Genomic DNA, 17,586 nt, shown 5'->3' on the forward strand with positions numbered 1-17,586 from the left:
CTGAAGGTATCTGAAGTCCTTCTTCTAAGTTTTTCTTTTTTGAGGGTTCTGTAAAAAGAAAAACTGACTTTAGCAAACATTTGTAAATTTAGACTGAGGCTGGTTTTACAGTCTATCAAGTGAGAAGTTGTTTGCATGTGAGCTGGGAATAATAGACTGTCATGAACACAACTTCTCTCCAGTTAATAAAGAAAGAAGATGGAAGAAAAATTTTGGCTGAACATATTAAAAGACTTACTTTTTGTGACCCTGTGACATTTGTGCTTCTCTCTGGAGTGCATAGGCACCTTATGTTTATTAAAGAGATTTAATTAATATTCAGGATTTGCTGCCAATATGATGCAAAAATAAATTAACATAAAACTGTGAATTGTTTGCATATTTTGCTATGAGGAGTAATTTTAGGTTCTGTAAAGTTACTGACTAGGTTTCCAGCAACAACACAGAAGTTGCTGGAAAAATATGCGAAACCATAAAACTGAAAGTTCAATTAAAACATGTTTTACACAGTAAAGCATTTTTCAGATTGTCTAGATACTTCTATTTGATGTCAACCTATTTTTTCCTTGAAAGACTGCATGAGTTTCCCCCTAATGCTACCATTGCAAGCTGTACTCAATTTCTTCTATTGATAAGCATGTGGCATACTTTGAATTCATTTTCTTCACTGTAAGGTTGTTTGTCTTAAAAAGACAGTACATACTTTTATGTTCTTATCTACCAGCACTGACTCTTTTGTGAAAAAGGGATTAAATTTTTCATTTTGTGTTGTGCCAAATAACATTAAAAGCATCGTGCTAATAGCTTGGATTCCTTTCTGTGGAAAGCAGTTTGTGCCAGGAGTGGAAGAGTTTGAATAGCTAAACTGGAATTAAAGTATATGCTGTCTTTTTAAGGAAAGAAAAAAACAGAAACAAAAAAGAAAAGGTTTTGTCCTTTCACTTGTTGTCTGCATGTTTTTTCCTGTTACTTCTCTCTTGCCCTACTGCTGCCTCATGCAATGCAGGAGATTCAGGATGGACACAATGGCTATCATTCTGAAGCAGAACCTGATCAGGTGGCAAGTTTTACTCATCTTTCATTCATTAACTGTGTAGCAAGGTACTATATATCAGTACTTGTACAGTACATACAAATCTTATATTTCTCATGGAAGAGAATCCATAGAAAGCATTTAGTGTGTTAACTGGTTATGTGCTAGGTAGGGTTTTCGTGTAATGTCATGTAGTCTGAAATGTAATATTGCATGTAAGCCCCTATCTAAGCACATCCGTCCTTCTAAGTTTGTAAGTATTGGCTAATTCTCTACACATCATCTTTTGTGATTGGGTGCTGAATATAAAATTCTGTTAGTTTCCAAGAAAATCTAAAGCCAGAGATCAATTTAAATATCTTTAGAAATTATTTATTAATGAGGGCTTGTCATAGTTTGTTTGGAGGCAGACAGATCCTACCGATTATTTGTATGTGGAGCAGAGCTGTGATGCAAGGGAAGAGTTATTTGTTTACTGTAACATAGCCTATTCTATTTATTCTCACTTCAGGATGTAAAAAAATGAAACCTTAATATCTCACCATGTTGACCTGAGAGAGATCACTTTCTCACATGGTCCTTAAAAGTCCTGCAAACCCTTTTATTCTTAATTAAAATCTTTAGCACGTTGTAAATCTTAGCTGCTAATGAAGGACCCAAAAGATCCATCTTGTATCATTCAGGAATGAAGCCATTTACCTAAATGAAAATTTATGGAACTAGCCCTTATTTTAAAATTGCTAATTGTTCTTCTATATTTCATTATTACTTCATTCTTAATCTGACCTTCTGGATCCAAAATTCCTGTCATGGACCTCTTCCATAATCTGTGGCACTCTCAGTAGGGTATTGATTGAAATAGAGCATCGTGGGGTGCTTCTGAGTTCTTGGTATCAAAAATAAAAAGTTAGAATGTTAAATAAATAAAGCTTCTGCCATATAATTCTCTCAGGTGAAAATACTCAAATATTAAATAAACAACATTAAGAATAGAAAAAAATTTACTAAGAGCTTTAAAATGTTCTCAAGTAGATAAAATACCCAAAACAATACCTGCATTTAGCAAAAGACTAACAGATTATTAATTACAAATTTGGGCTGATCTTATTGTTCATATTTTTGTATGCTATGTGTAGCTAGCATGTGAAACTAATTGTTGCATAAAAGCTTTATTACTAATATGTTACTAACATATGTCTGTGTAATATTTATAATACTGAATTTTGTGTTTGTTGGGTTTTTTACTATGCTACGGTTTTATTCAGTTGTGCCTTGTAAAAAAAGATACACTTCTTGTGTTCCAGTAATCTGGTAGTAAAAGCACTTTGCATCAAAATGTATCCATGTAGTACAGATGGAAAGTGAGATTTACTCATGGTTTTGGATTTCTGCCAGGCACTGCGGGATGGAAACAAACTAGCACAGATGGAAGAGGCTCCACTTTTTCCTGGAGAATCAATCAAAGTTATTGGTAAGCATACTATTGAGCACTACACTGAATACTATTTAATCACTAGTTTATTTAAAAACAGAATATTATTTCCTTTTGACTTTTGTTATTTTAATTTAATGCCACTTTAGGTTAGCTGATTTGATGTGGATTTCTTTTCTTTGTCTTTTAAATCCAAATGTAGGAAAGAGAAATCAGTTCCAGAGGATGACTTGTTCCATATAGATAAATCATTTTCTTTCAAGGGTTAGTTTGTTCCATATAGGTGTGTGGGTTGTATTTCTGCTTGGGGATGCCAAGGATACTTCATAGATTCAAAAGCTTCAAAATTGTGATAGAAAAGAAGATGAAGTTATGGAAAACTTAGTTTCTAGTTCCTAATGAGATTTATTTCACTTTGACCTGTGATGGCAAGTTCTGCATCAGCAGTACGGTACTTGGCTAGAAAAGAATACTAGCTCTTTCAAATAAAAGTGAAAATGAAGATATGGGCATATAACTGAATTACTCGAGGTCAGTTGTGTACACATCAGTAATTGCCCATTTGGATGCTCTCTCTCTGAGGTGAGTGTGGGTGCATTATGCCGCAGGGCAAAGACCAGAGCCACCTGCAGTTAAGAATACCAGCAGGGTGCTTTGTTACCTACCTGCCCTTACTGCGGCCCCTGCTAGCTGAGCCCAGCCCCAGTTGCTCAGTAGTTGCTGAGCAGCAGTGGGACTGAGGAATTTGATTGTTTTCATTGTTGAGTTAAAGACAGCTCTTTTGGTCCTGACAGCATCTGAAGAGTAGGCTTTCCTGTAGAGGTCAAGCATCACAATCTTACGGAACTGCAAAAATCTTGCTATTTTTAAATGGAAATAGATTTTTATGGAACAAATGTCTGTAATAGTAAAACAAAGCTTTAATTGGTCTGTTTTCCAGCTAAAGATGTTATGTATATCTGTCCATTTATGGGAGCAGTCAGTGGTACACTAACAGTGACGGACTTCAGAATGTATATCAAAAGTGTTGAAAGGGTAAGACTTTGCTATCTATCTGCATATTGTTTCAGGTAGGAATGTTGCTGAAGTAGATTTCAGAAAATGACAAATTTGCTGTAAGTGAAGTATGATGTTCCACAGCAGTCTATTAAAGAGGAATTATAGTTGACTCTAATGAAACATACATGAATAATACTAGTTTGTGTTTCTCCTAATGTAACAAAATTCATTTGTTTTATATACAAATTTCAGGATCCACCTTTTGTTGTTGATGTTCCCCTTGGAGTCATAAGTAGAGTTGAAAAAATTGGAGTACAGAGTCACGGAGACAACTCGTGTGGTATAGAAATAGTTTGCAAGGTATGGCATGGTAGACATTTATTCATATTAAAGTATTTTCATTTCATTTTTCTGTAAGAGTAATCTGCATGCACGTGTGCTGTTTTTCTGTCTGATCAGTTCCCTGTATTTCAACCCTGCTTCATTAGATAATGTATTTCAATTCCTCTTATGATACTTGCAGTCTTAAACACTTCTGCCTTTTGTCTCAAGAGTGAATTCAAAGGAAAAATGGCTATTTTGATATCTAGCAACTCTAATGACAATCCTAGTCATTGATATGAACGCTTACAGAACTCTGTTCTAATGTGGGTTAGATGATGTCAGTGACTTAGTGCTACATATATGTCTTCCTTCAATGAAATTTCTTATGACTGCTTTTTTTTTTAAAATTTATCATAGAGTAAAGTAGTGTAACTTATTTTTGACAGGATATGAGAAATTTGCGGCTGGCCTATAAACAGGAAGAGCAAAACAGATTGGAGATTTTTGAAAACCTTGTAACACGCGCATTTCCTGTTTCTAATGGGCTGGTAAGTTTTAAGATGTAGAGAAGGCTGTCACTGGCTCTCCTCTTTTTGGAAAGTGTAGGTGGGGAAATACAAGGGCTGTATAACAAACATTGAAATGTTGATTCATAAAATATATTACAGAGCAGGCAAGCTACTCTGACCCTATTTCCTTTTTGCATTAATTCGTAAAACATGCTATGTCCTGCTATCGGTGAAGTTAGTTAATTTGTACATGACCCTTGAGATCTAGATTTGCCTAATGTTGCTGATTAAAAATATGTATGTATTGACTTTATTTTCTGCAGTAGATAATTCAGTCTAGAAGTTCTGTCTAAAACAACAAATAATTACAATTAGTCTTATTATTAGTTAGCTGCAGAATGCTATTTCATTTGCTTGTATGGATAAGGAACTGGTTGGGGGGTAAGAGACCAATTTTCTCATCCTGGCTTTGCCATTGATGTGTTGTATGATCATAGGCAAGTAACTTCAACTCTCTCTGTTTCCTATCTTGATTTTGCTAATTATATAGCATGTACTTGAAGGAGGAAACTGTCTTCCATTGTCTTTCTAGCACAGTGTTGTCCAATCTTGACTGAAGGTTTTATGTCTGCTGTTAAAGAGTTTTAGAAGTGTTACGTTTGCAATATTAGAAGGTTCACTGTTTTGGAGCTTATTGTGCATACAGCCCATCAGACAGTAATTTATGCCTTTCCTTTGTTGTCTTTAGCCTCTTTTTGCATTCAGCTATAAAGAAAAGTTTGCTGTTAACGGCTGGAAAGTGTATGATCCAATGGCAGAATATAAGAGGCAGGTAAGTTATATAAGTACTTGGTGTATTATTCTTTTCTCCATCTCCCCCAGAACCATTTAAACAAGAAAAAAAATATTAAAGAAAATTCAAAATTTCATCTGTAGCTACATACAGATACTGTCTGGATCTCATGTTTAGATAATAAAATGCAAGTGGCCTGACTTTGAGGGTGTTGAGCGCCTGCTAAAGTTGATGGAGATAACAGGTGCTGAGTACTTGAACAAATTGGTCTATCTTAACATGCATTCTTACGTCCATATTTTCCAAGTGCTGTTTCTAGAAAATATAGGCCTTATAAAAATTTGGGTTTGAATAAGCAGCATTAAACAGATGAGTAACCATAGTTTGTCGTTGTAAATCTGCAGTTCCCTAGTTGCAAAAGTATTTTTATTTCACTATTTGATCACTTTTTATCTGAGTGTGCAGCTTATTCAAATGGTTATTTTGCATATCGGTTTTAGAGATAATAAATAGGACAGAATTTTAGTGTTTTGGTTTATGGTTCAATATGAAGTCCTAAAGTTTATAGCTTATTGAAAAGAAAAATGTGGGCACGCTTTTTTTAAAAATGTACGTAGCATATAAAAGTTATCATCATCCCAAACTCAGATATGTAAAGGTCTAACCTGAAAAATACAAAAATGTTTTTGCTTTCATACAGGGCTTGCCCAATGAGAGTTGGAAAATATCCAAAATTAATAGCACCTATGAGCTTTGTGATACATACCCTGCTATTCTTGTTGTGCCAACCAGTGTAAAGGATGATGACCTCTCAAAAGTGGCAGCGTTTAGAGCAAAAGGCAGAGTTCCAGTAAGTGAAACTTTTACAAGGAGATATAAGTGCTTTACAAATTTGTAGCTTATAAGAAATTTTCAGAGTTCTTTTAGACTTTTTTTTAAATAATAGTGGGCCGGCTTCCTTCCTGAAGGGGGGGGGGCAAGAATGAAGAATTAGGCTTAATGGGTTTAGAACTGAAGAGAGCAACTCAAATAGGAGTCTAATTGCTTGGTAATTGTGCCGTGTAATCAATTTTTGTTTGGAGTTAACACTTCTAAGTCACAATGGTATCTGATGCTAATTCATATATTAGCTTGTGTTCTGATTTGGTGTATGGTTTTCTTGAGAATAGACAAGTTTTTCAGGTAGCGTAAGAATCCCTTTAAATATGTTAGATGGTGACAGTTTTCATGCTATAGATCTGCTTAGCAAGGTAGTGTACAGGTCCATAGACTTCAACATGGAAGCAGTTTTTCTTCCTCCGTTGTTCTTTTTTTTCTAATTAGTAAGATGCAGTAGCAGGCTTAGTTTTTATTAGAAATAAAAGCTAAAATGTTTAGAATCATTAGAATTGTATTTCAAGCCCAGATTTGGGATGAGCAGTGCTAGTGTGCTGTCAATATGGTTTTGCATCAGCTTGTCCTTAAATTTGCATTTGTTGATTTGCCAGGAAATAATACCATGTAGGCAGTGTGATTATCTGATTGCACTCTGGCCTGCTGCTTTTACAGTAGTGTAGTAAACTAAAATAATTTTCTTTTATTCCAGGTGTTATCCTGGATTCATCCTGAGAGCCAAGCAACAATAACACGATGCAGTCAGCCATCAGTAGGCCCAAATGATAAGCGTTGTAAAGAAGATGAAAAATATTTGCAGACAATAATGGATGCCAACGCTCAGTCACATAAACTTATCATCTTTGATGCCAGACAGAATAGTGTTGCAGATACAAACAAGGTAGGTTGGTATCATAACTAGCATTAGTAGTTCTATCTTTATAGCAAGGCTGAAGATTGACTAAGAGATGAGGATGAGGAGAACTTGATGTTGAAAAGAGATAAAAAAGGGTCTGGAAAGAGGGCATGGGAGGGAAGGTGAGTTGCTTGTAGCATTTTGGAAAGGCAAGCAGGAATTAAAAGCAGCACCAAGACATAGCTGAGAAATGATGCAGTAAAGCCCACAGAAGACCAAAGGTTTCAGCAGTAAAAAGGAAAAGGTATATGAATGTATTATCAATTGTATCCTATTATAATTAGAATTTCTTTCACCTAAAAAAAATACCCTAGTGCTTCTTAGAAAAACAAAAGCCAAAAATATGTTTTTATTAGTGCTAAAATAATCCTTTCTCTCAGAAAATCCTGAAACCTGACCAAAATAACTCTCTCAACCTCATACTGGAGTCCTGTACATGCTCTTTTCTTTGTCTGTTTTTACTTTTTGAATGACAGGCAAAAGGTGGAGGATATGAAAGTGAAAGTGCCTACCCAAATGCAGAGCTGGTCTTTCTGGAAATTCATAATATACATGTAATGAGAGAATCCCTGCGTAAACTTAAAGAAATAGTTTATCCTACTATTGATGAGACTCGGTGGTTATCAAATGTGGACTCCACACATTGGCTGGAATATATAAGGGTAAAATACTTTTGATGTGAAAAATAAATTGTTTCTTTTAAACCCTATTTTTAACTTGCATTTCTGAAAATATTACTGAAATAATGTTTAGATTTAAGCATGTTGCTTTGATCAGAATAATCTTGTTAAAAAGCTTAATTTTTAAATGGTCATTTAGATCATAGCATTTTAAGCATTCCATAAACAACTTTGTATTTCCAGTTTTATGTATTGGTAGGTAACGAGTTAATTCCTGATGGCACAGTATCGTATTTAGTGTTGGACAATGTTTTATTTTCTTGAGAGGGAATGTTTGTGAGCAGTCCAGGGTTATCCCTGCTTTTTGGAAGAATGCCCTGGGAACTTCAGATTATATTTGAACAACTGCCAAAAGGACTTGACTGTAAATTCTGCAGTCTTTCTTATCCTTCCCTCCTTCAATGCAGTGTTACTGTTCATGTGTCGGGCACCTACATTTTCATGGGCTGTTTATAGTCAGTGCTCTACTGGGTTATAATCTGCTCTATTATTTAACATAATATTAAAATAAATCACTGCCATACTCAGTTTTACAGTCTGTTTCACTAACCTCTGAAATGCTTTTAGAATAGATTATTTCATTACCACATTCACTCCCCTGTTTATGATGAATATGGATGGAGTGGAATTTGTTTCATTAGCAACTGGCTCAAATGTCACCCATGCAAAACATATTTGGGATTGCTCTTCAGTTTTACTCCTCTTAACTAGTGCTTGCTAACTGCTGCAGGAGAACCAGTAGAGGGAGCAAACACTTAAATTAAGAATTGAACGGATTTAATGATCTTTTTGGAACAGTTTAATTTTCTTGTTCTCTTGAAGTTGGACTATTTCAAACAGCTTTGGGAATCTGAGTATCTGGAAACCTTTTCTTACCAGCCTGGCCTTAAACACAATAGTGCGTTTTTGAAAGTGGAGTTGTTTGGGCCAATGGTCACCTTTCATTGATATTGACTTCAGTGGGGTTCCTGGGCTTAGACCATGTCAAAGGTGGACAGTGATACCACTGTTGCACAGATGACAATAGCATAGCAATTTGAAATTTCATTTAAATTATTTTAAAGAGTTGACACGCATGTAACATTAATGAATCTGTCCCTTACATGACACTTTGCGTTACGGCACTGACAGCACAAACTGCAGCCTGATTTCTTAAAAGCTGCCATTACTGTGGTAACAGTGTTGATAGTATCTCCCTGTGCTTTTATCCAAGAATTGCTTGCCTTCCTTGCCTATTTGATTTGGCTTGTAATAGCAATTAACAAATCCACAGCTTTACTCTAACGCATCTTCTGTTTTCTGGGCTCAGGCCAGCGTGATTGTGTCCCAGTTTAATGCGATGCATTACTGCAAATTCACCTTCCTAGCACTGGGCACCCCCAGCACTTCGAAGATGGTCCGGGGGGGCACCAGTAACATTCTGCGTGTGTGAAGACAGTAGTAACAACAGGAGTAGAGTCACTTGGTGCTTTTTGCACACCCAGGATATTTCCTCATGCCCTCCAGGGTACTTTCTGTCTTTCAGGGTAGAACTTTTGCTATTATTTTTAAACCAATTCACATTTTCTAAACCAATCCAAAGCCAGTTATTCATTAGGAGCCCTAACTGAAACACTGTGATGGTTGCTAAGTTTTGAAACATCTATAAAGAATAATAATAGTTTGTGGAAGAAGCTGTTTTCTAAAGGCTTTTGTCCAAAGTAGAATAAAGTGCTTCACCTACTCCACAGATATTTACTGAATTAATAGTAACGCTGTTTTCTGTCTCCCATTCTCTGCTTATTGCCTGTATCTGTTCTATCCTTTTATATTCAGCTGTACTCCTTCAGAGGCATCTGTGTTCTCTTTAGGACAATTTAGAGCAAGCTATTGCATACCTGTATGTTACATAGATTAGTTTTCTGCTTTTATTGAAGACTAAACTGTTTTAATATTTGCACTTTTTTAGTGCAGTAGAGCTTTGTAACTGAAGTAATTGGCAATTAACTAGTTCAGACCACAAGCTGTGTTCTCCCATAGAAGCTTTTGTATTGTTTCCTGATATTTCCATCCTGGCATCCTTCAGTTTTACCATAAAAGATACAATCAATGAAAGATATAATCAATGAAAATTGTCTCTAAAATGTGGTTCTTGAAATAGCTTTGAAGACTGCTCTTGTGCACAGCTTCTCCAGTGGATGCTGGCTTTCCTACTTCCCAGAAGATGTTTTTACATGCCTGGGAAGGGAAAGATGCAAGTATTTTGGGAGATTCCGTTTTCCTTATGTGGGATTGCAGAATAGGAATTTCTCCTGTGGTCCTGTTCTAGTGGTTGGGTTTTTTCATGTATTTTTCAGTGCCGTGATAGATCATGTTACAGAGACAAATCTTCACAGGAGAGAGTTTATTCAAGTTTTTAAAAAACTACAGAGTGGCATGAGAGAACAAGAGAGGATTTTTTTGTGGGGGAGAAGAGTAACAAGTTCACACAGGTGATGTCAGTCCTGTGCCATCTCTGTCCTTTGCTCTCCAGTGTGCTTCTGAATCCACGCTATTAATGGTCTGCTCATGGGTTGAATACAATGTATACTTCATGCACCAACAAATCGACACAGGCTCCCAGCCAGGGGTTTCGGCTTTGTTTGGGTTGTGTTTTGATTTCGATTAGCTGGATGGTTTGTCCCTTTCTCTAAACTTAGTAGTTGAGACCTGAAAGCTGAGGAAGAATGTTATTACAATGAGTGATTGATTACTGTGAAAATGAACTTTGAAAACATTGAACGTTCAGCCTTTGGAATAGGTTACAGTATTTGTGTCTTTTCATCATGATACAGAATTTCAGATTTAATTTAGAGAAGGGATTCCCAGGTTCTTTTGCTATGTGCTACTAACAATGGAGAACTGGTAAGAACTCTCTCCTGGACAACAGAGTGTGCACAGTTTTTGTACCTCTAGGAGTATGCATACCACCGTTTGGAAATCTCTAATTTAAAGCAATGTCATCCAGATGGTTATGTAATTAATCTGAAATTTTTAAATATATTGACCTTAAGAATATAAAATTATAACTTTTTATTTTGGTAGAGTTTTGGTCAGTGTTTAATATGCTCGTTTGTTTGTTTGTTTATTCAAGATGCTTCTTGCCGGAGCAGTAAGAATTGCAGATAAAATTGAATCTGGTAAAACATCTGTAGTGGTACATTGCAGTGATGGTTGGGATCGAACTGCACAGCTTACTGCACTAGCTATGCTTATGCTGGACAGCTATTACAGAACTATCAAGGGTTTTGAAGTTCTGATAGAGAAAGAATGGATAAGTTTTGGACACCGATTTGCAATGGTAAGCTGAAAGATTTAGTGTGCAGTTTGTCACCTTCAAGGCTTTTATTTTGAAAAACGTGTTTTCTCACAGTACTCTGCTGCATTTTAGTTATTATCTCAGGTGTCCTTCTTTTAATGGTGTGAGTTTGTCAGAGAATTGTGACCTGTTTATTGTTAACAGGAAATCTGTGTGTGAGGTATAATATAAAGTAAATAAGAATTAAGTGGCTTGAACATAATGGTTAAAAAAAATCACATGGCTTTTTTATGAGGAAGAGGGATTGTAACACATTGCTTCATCTTTAACAATCTTATGAATGGAGAAACAAGGAAAACAATTAAGGTGTCTAGAAGGTAAAATTGCTGGAACCATTACTCTGATTTAAGGTTGAAGTGTTTATTTAACACATGGGCTAGTGGGGAATTAGGACATAAATTATTATGACATTTTGTGGGCTCTGCTCTAAGATGGTTTAGGAGAAATGACGTGGAGTTATGGCAGGTGGATATGGAATAATCGTTGTTTCAGAACAGTCTTAGTAAATACCTACCAGTTTGACCCACTGGTAGAAATAAATGGCTGTGCAGTGAAAGATGGGGAAGCAACTGGCACAGCTTTGTTGACCAAGTGTCTTTCCAGCTCTGCTCAACAGCAAAGGCACGTCCATAAGTGAATATTGGGATGCATTTTTGGTAGTTGAAAAATACAGGTTAGCATTATGGAAGATTTGCTTGTCTTGTTCAGCATGGGAACATATTTAAGCTTTAGTTAGTAACTTAAAGCTTAAGTTACTCAGCTTTAAAGTGTTGGGATGGTACTGTAAATACACTAGACTGAAATTAAAAGTTTGGTTTGACTTTCAGCGAGTAGGACATGGAGATGATGATCATGCTGATGCAGACAGATCTCCCATTTTCCTTCAGTTCATCGACTGTGTTTGGCAAATGACAAAGCAGGTAAGATGCTTAAGAGTATATTTCTATGGGGTCTCAGTCTTTATGTTGGAAACGTAATTCATGTAGGAGAACACATTCCTTTGCAGAGCAGTGAAGTGTTTTCCTAAAGTTGGTCGTGCTATGGCTGCACCATGCACACATAGGGAAACTTTTTGCTCAAAGTAAGGTACAAGGAACTAGAGTAGAAGTACTGACTTGAAACCAAAATACCAGGAATCCTTTTTGTTTAAAATAGGCTTTCAAAGGATTCTCTGATTACGTAAATGAGGGTTATTGATGAGATAAATGATTTGCATTGCATGTTCACTGGTGGAGTGAATGTTCATATGGATTTATATTGTCCTTAAGAAACAGCAAACTGGTTTTGAACTGAGGGGAGGAGAGGGTTCTTCTATGTATGTCTCAAATGTGAAATAAAAGTTAATGTTGGCATCATTGTACATACAGGACAGCATTTCTGACATACAAGCCTATTCTCAGATAAGCTTTCTTACTTCCAACACTGCTTTTACCTCTGGATCAGGGGAGATCTTTGAAATTAGTGATATTTAAGATAGCAAATATGAAAATTCTCAATTTTTTTTTTAATATGTTAAATTATGAAAAGGCTTTAGCCTTCATTTTCCTTATTTGTACCTCCATGAGCATAAACTTAAGATTTTTCTGAGCTTTTATATTGCTGTTCTTTAATGGGGTTACTGAAATAGGTTGTCCACATGAAGACTTTATTTCCAAGTAAATTAGAAGTGCTTGACTCCTTTTTTTCCCCTCTTTTTTTTTTTTTTTCTCCTTGGAGCCTAACATAGATCTGCACTCTTATGATAAAAGCTATTATACTGAAGTCTGTACAGTATGTGATTTGTTTTGAAGAGAGGAGGGTAACAGTCTGGTTCCATATGATGCTAGCACTCCCAGATCTCTTACCTCTCTTACCTTAGTCTTCTTGTTCTGAACATGGTTCTTAAAAACTTACATCATAGTTTCCAAAACTTATATTGAAAACAGTCGTCTTTGGTGCTTTATGAAAGTTCCCTGCTGTAATATTGGGCCCTTGTCCAGAGTCCCTTGAAGACTTTCTCTTTCTGTGTATCTCTATTTCAGCATTAGTGTGCTGTTTAGTATGGCTTTCAGCATTAACGTGGTGTTTAGTATGGCTGGAGAAAATAAATGAAAAATTCTGCCCCTCTCTCAGAGGAAAGCTAATAACAATAGCAAAGAGAAGCAGTTCTAAACACCTGGTAGGAAAAAAAAGTCCTCTGGGGAGATCCTTAATTGAGAGCAGCCTCTTCTATTTTTGTGATCTCCCTTGCTGCCTCCTATTTCTTGCTATAAACAATTTAGTTCCCTCTAGTTTTAAAAAAAAAAAAAGGGATGGAGGGTGGGGAGGAATCTGTGAAACATTTTGCCAATACCACATCTGTTCAAAACCTGGATCCAGAAACTGTTCTGAAATTCATGAACAGCAGTGGCATTGAAAAATCATTAATGTTACAGCAGGAAAAAAAATTGAAAACGTCATTCTTGGAGAGTTCTTGCCCACTTATTTTTATTTTTTAGTTGACTTCAACACCTAGGGAATAGATGTGAAAATTGTGATTACCTTGACATGGACCTATGAAAACCAGGATTCTGTTTTATCCTTGTGTAGGTCACTTGCTTGTAAAACAGCGCTAGCTTCATGCTTTAGAATCCATGGTAAACATATGCAAAATGTTTCAAAGCTTAAATAAGTGTTAGTGACTGCAGGAGGGTGTAAGGGCTTGGGTTTGGGCATTGCCTCAAAGCAAGCAAATTTTCTCTTTCGGGTTCTGAGAATTACATTCTGAAAACAGTTGACTTAATACAGTGAGACAATCTCTAACTTCCCACTAAGATACAAATTTCCGGATAGCTTCAGACAATGAAACGTAATCCTTGACAGCCTTGTATTTTCCCTTGTTTTTTATGGTCTTCATGACACACAAATACAGTAATAAAGAACTTGAGAGAAGTACATTGATATCAGATTTTGATAAAAAACATATGGTGAAGTGATTTCCCTCCTCTGTTAGTAAATTCTGGTGATTTTGAATAGCAGATGTCAAATTGGAAAGGCCACATGTGATCTGATGAAATACGGATGCCCTGTTAAAAATTAAACAAAACTGTAAAATTTGCATGTAGCATTGCAGCTCAAGTAGTAGCTTTCTACCTTTCATGCACAGTACCCACAGAAGAGGAAGGTATGTTTAAAGTTGGTAGAAAGTTGCATCCTGTTTGTTACCGGATGTCATCTGTTGCCAGAGATGCATTTTTCACTAGTTTCAGTAGTGTACTCTGTTATGATATCTAGTGTTCAGTTAACCAAATTCAGTCAAGTCTCACAATCATAAGAACTGTTCCGTGAAGTGTTTCAACTTTAAATGTTACTGTAGTACAGAATGAGTTCATTGATTAAAAAGCAAGTTTATTTTGCATGTCTCTGAATCAGATGCCACTTGGCATCATCAGACTTTTAAACAAGAGAATTCTTCTTTTAAATACCTCCTTTACAAAAACCCCCAACAACTCCAGCAGCATCAAGTGGGCGATTTTAATGACCCATGTGTTCTCTCACAATTAGTGGATTTGACAAGAAGTAAATTTTCATTTGGGGAATTTTTCCACCTGAATCTTCAAACAGACGCTAATGGGCTTGGAACTACAGAGGAAACCATTTTTAGGTCAGTGATTTTTCAGCAGCGGTAATTGAAGCTTTACAGTCTTGATACATCAGCTCCAACAGTACAACTCTTGTATCCAAAGACAGGGTTTCAATAAAGTGCTATCACTTATTAATAAATTAGTTGGAGTGCAACCACTGATGTATGGAATTTTGAATATGCTTCACTGGATTGGAATAGTGGCCATGTCGGCATCCGTCTGATTAGTATGGACCCGTCACAACACAGAACCCTAATGTGACAAGGCTCATTAAGTGCGTTCAGTTAAAGAGAGTCCCTTTAGGAGAGGCTTTGTCTTCAAAGTTATTTCCACATATCATTTTGATCCTTTGCAAATTATTTTTGCTCTCTGTATCTGATTGCTGCTTTGGGCTGGATGCAGGAGACTGAGGTCTGAGACCCACTGAATTTTCTCCTGACTTGGTTCAGCATGCCTGCTTATCAAGTTCTGTTCATACTTTTTTAAAATCATAGCTGTGTTGTTAACATCATTGTATTGTAATTGAGTTTCTGGCGTGATTTCCTAGAGATAAGGAAGTGCTGTAAGTGATAACTTTTGAACTTAACTAAAAAAGAGAATTTTATAATCTTAAGTTCCTATATGTTTTATGAAAACAAATGGCTAGGTGACTGAAAACAAACCAGTGATTTGAGAGAGAAGCCCCAGTGTGAGCACGCTGTGCTGTTGAACACTGCGTAATCCATAGCAGAGTCAGAAGAAGGAAGGCTCCCATTCATTTTGTGAGCCATGATATTGATAATTTCCTTACTCAAAATTTTCAGTTGAAAGTTGGCATATCTTAGCTTGAGAAGTCTTGGAAAGAGAATGTTTTTGCAATGTTTGACTTAAATCAATCTTCTTTAAAAATAACATTGCTTAAAACTTAGATCTTTCTGGGTTTGATACAAGCACACCCATTGTGTCTTATTCAACTCTTTACTTTCAACATGAATAAACATTTGCCCTTCATAAATCACAGATGACACTGAGAGGAATTTCTGGATCAGCTAGTTCATCCACAGTCCCAATTGCTCTGTTATTCCTCCTAGCTATACTTGTCGTCGTTTTTTTTTTATTTAAAGTAGCTCTTGAGTCACTCATGCCAAGGTGTTCAGTATTCTTCAGTGGCACATAACAGAAACCAGTGCTTTCTTCAGATCTGAAATACTGACTTGAGATTTCTCCATATAGCAGGAAATTCTTCCTTATGAAACTGTAACTTTGCATTTTAGACTTCTGTAAAGATTTACTCCTTTAGTGGGAATGAACTAAATTTGTTTCATTTGTCCTGAAAATTAGTCTCTTATAAGATTCTCTTTCATGGTAAGGAGAGAAATGCTACTTCTTAAATTTTCCTGTAGTCTTCTACATTTTTTTTCTCCTAAATGTTTATCATTCCATATCTCTGTTTGAGACCCTTGTCATACTGAATGCAAAGTTATTTTGACACATCAAGCAGTTGCCATATGTAGTCCTATCATAAAATTTGATTGAAGAAGGACCTTTTCCGTCTGAATAGGTAGCAGCCCATGCAGTTTGCATTAATTTCTTCCTTTATGATTTTTAGAGTGCTACAGATTAAGATGTATCTTAAACATTTTGAGTGTTTTCAAATTTCTAACTCTTTTTCCTAGAATGTACCAGGTAACCTCTGCTTGCAAATAAAATACGTAGTGGTGCTTAGCGGAATAACAGTTCTTTGAGTTCAGATGTACAGGATTTACTTTCCAATGTAAAAGAAGAGGGATTAAAGGCTTATTGTACATAGTTGATGGTAAACTCAAGGGGTAAAATGGAGAAAAGTAACTTACCTGGGTAGAAAGTGAAAGAAACATTTTAAATATATGTTAAGCACATTGTATGTCCAGTAGTCTTTATTATCCAATTCATTGCATGTTAGAATAGGAAATAAATCTCTTAAATGTCATCATCATCTTCCCCCCCAAAAAAACCCCCCACGATTTATTGACCTGTAACAAAAATAAAGCACATGTTGAAGACAGTTTGGGGTGCGTTAGAACAGAATACTGCTAGAGCTCCTTAAAATGGATTGCTTTGTGTCACCAGTTTCACATTAGCTAATGTTTCTATGTTTGTATTCTAGTATACTTGCATAAAGAATGTAAAGTTTGTCTCCGAGGAGTATTTATAAAGCAGTATGTAGCTGAAATGTATTATTGCAATGGGAGTTACTGAAATTGCTGAGTTTTCCTGAAAATAGTCACTAAATAAGAAAAAAATCTTATCTGAATCTTTTGGATATTTATTGTGTCTGAGTTTCTTCCTTTCTACACTACTTAAAGTTTGAAGTAATTTTACCAATTTTTTAATTTCAGTTTCCTGCAGCCTTTGAATTCAACGAGTTATTTTTGATCACCATTCTGGATCACCTTTATAGTTGTCTCTTTGGGACTTTCTTATGCAACTGTGAAAAAGAGAGATTAAAAGAGGTAAATAATTAGTGTAATACACATTCTTAATTTGTTGAGTTTATATGAAAATGCTTAGAATACAAGACTTAAGAACATCCGAGCTGTGTTTTTGGATACGTTTGTCACATAGTCTTAAAAGACAATGCAGACATGAAATTTCATGGTATCAGAAATATATACTGAATGCCCTGCTATTAAATGAGGTGGCACTTACTTTTCTTTAGTTATTATCTGTTCTTGAGGGTTCTTGAGGGTTTTAGAAAGTCCTCTTTCAGATATTTCTAGCCAACATATACAATTTTAAATAATCATTATCAAATTATATTAGCATTTTTTTTGCTATTTCCAAAGGAACTCCTATGGATGACTTTGCAGGTCACTTTAGGACATAATTAGATGGAACTTACGGTTGAAGGCTACGGAAATATAAAATATCTAAATGAATGAAGTTAGGACTCAATGAAATACTTAGAGTTTGGACAAAAAAGTTTTTAAAAGTTTTTTAATCTTCCAAGTACACTTTTGCTTACTTTTGGCTTTGTTGTTTTTAATACTTCATATTTTTTAAAGCAAGTAACAATTCCTTGCCATATTTAGCTTTGCTATGTTTTTGGTTTGTCTCTACTGTGTCTGTA

The 17,586-nt window shown here is 35.7% G+C and overlaps 1 protein-coding gene across 5 annotated transcripts in view; it reads left to right on the plus strand.

Moving 5' to 3' along the window:
- Positions 1-17,586, plus strand: part of MTMR1 (myotubularin related protein 1) — a 40,164-nt gene that overhangs the window by 7,233 nt on the left and 15,345 nt on the right. For 4 of the 5 annotated variants that reach the window (XM_072876593.1, XM_072876595.1, XM_072876596.1 and 1 more), the window contains 11 exons: positions 2,429-2,504; positions 3,406-3,500; positions 3,717-3,824; positions 4,235-4,336; positions 5,046-5,129; positions 5,791-5,940; positions 6,676-6,864; positions 7,356-7,541; positions 10,672-10,878; positions 11,724-11,816; positions 16,856-16,969. In XM_072876593.1, the coding sequence (XP_072732694.1) occupies positions 2,429-2,504; positions 3,406-3,500; positions 3,717-3,824; positions 4,235-4,336; positions 5,046-5,129; positions 5,791-5,940; positions 6,676-6,864; positions 7,356-7,541; positions 10,672-10,878; positions 11,724-11,816; positions 16,856-16,969 (1,404 nt within the window). The remainder of the gene's footprint in view (positions 1-2,428; positions 2,505-3,405; positions 3,501-3,716; positions 3,825-4,234; positions 4,337-5,045; positions 5,130-5,790; positions 5,941-6,675; positions 6,865-7,355; positions 7,542-10,671; positions 10,879-11,723; positions 11,817-16,855; positions 16,970-17,586) is intronic. The other variant, XM_072876598.1, reaches the window with a different exon arrangement.

This window comes from Ciconia boyciana, chromosome 12 (genome assembly GCF_034638445.1).
Source record: "Ciconia boyciana chromosome 12, ASM3463844v1, whole genome shotgun sequence".
Lineage (NCBI taxonomy): Eukaryota > Metazoa > Chordata > Aves > Ciconiiformes > Ciconiidae > Ciconia > Ciconia boyciana.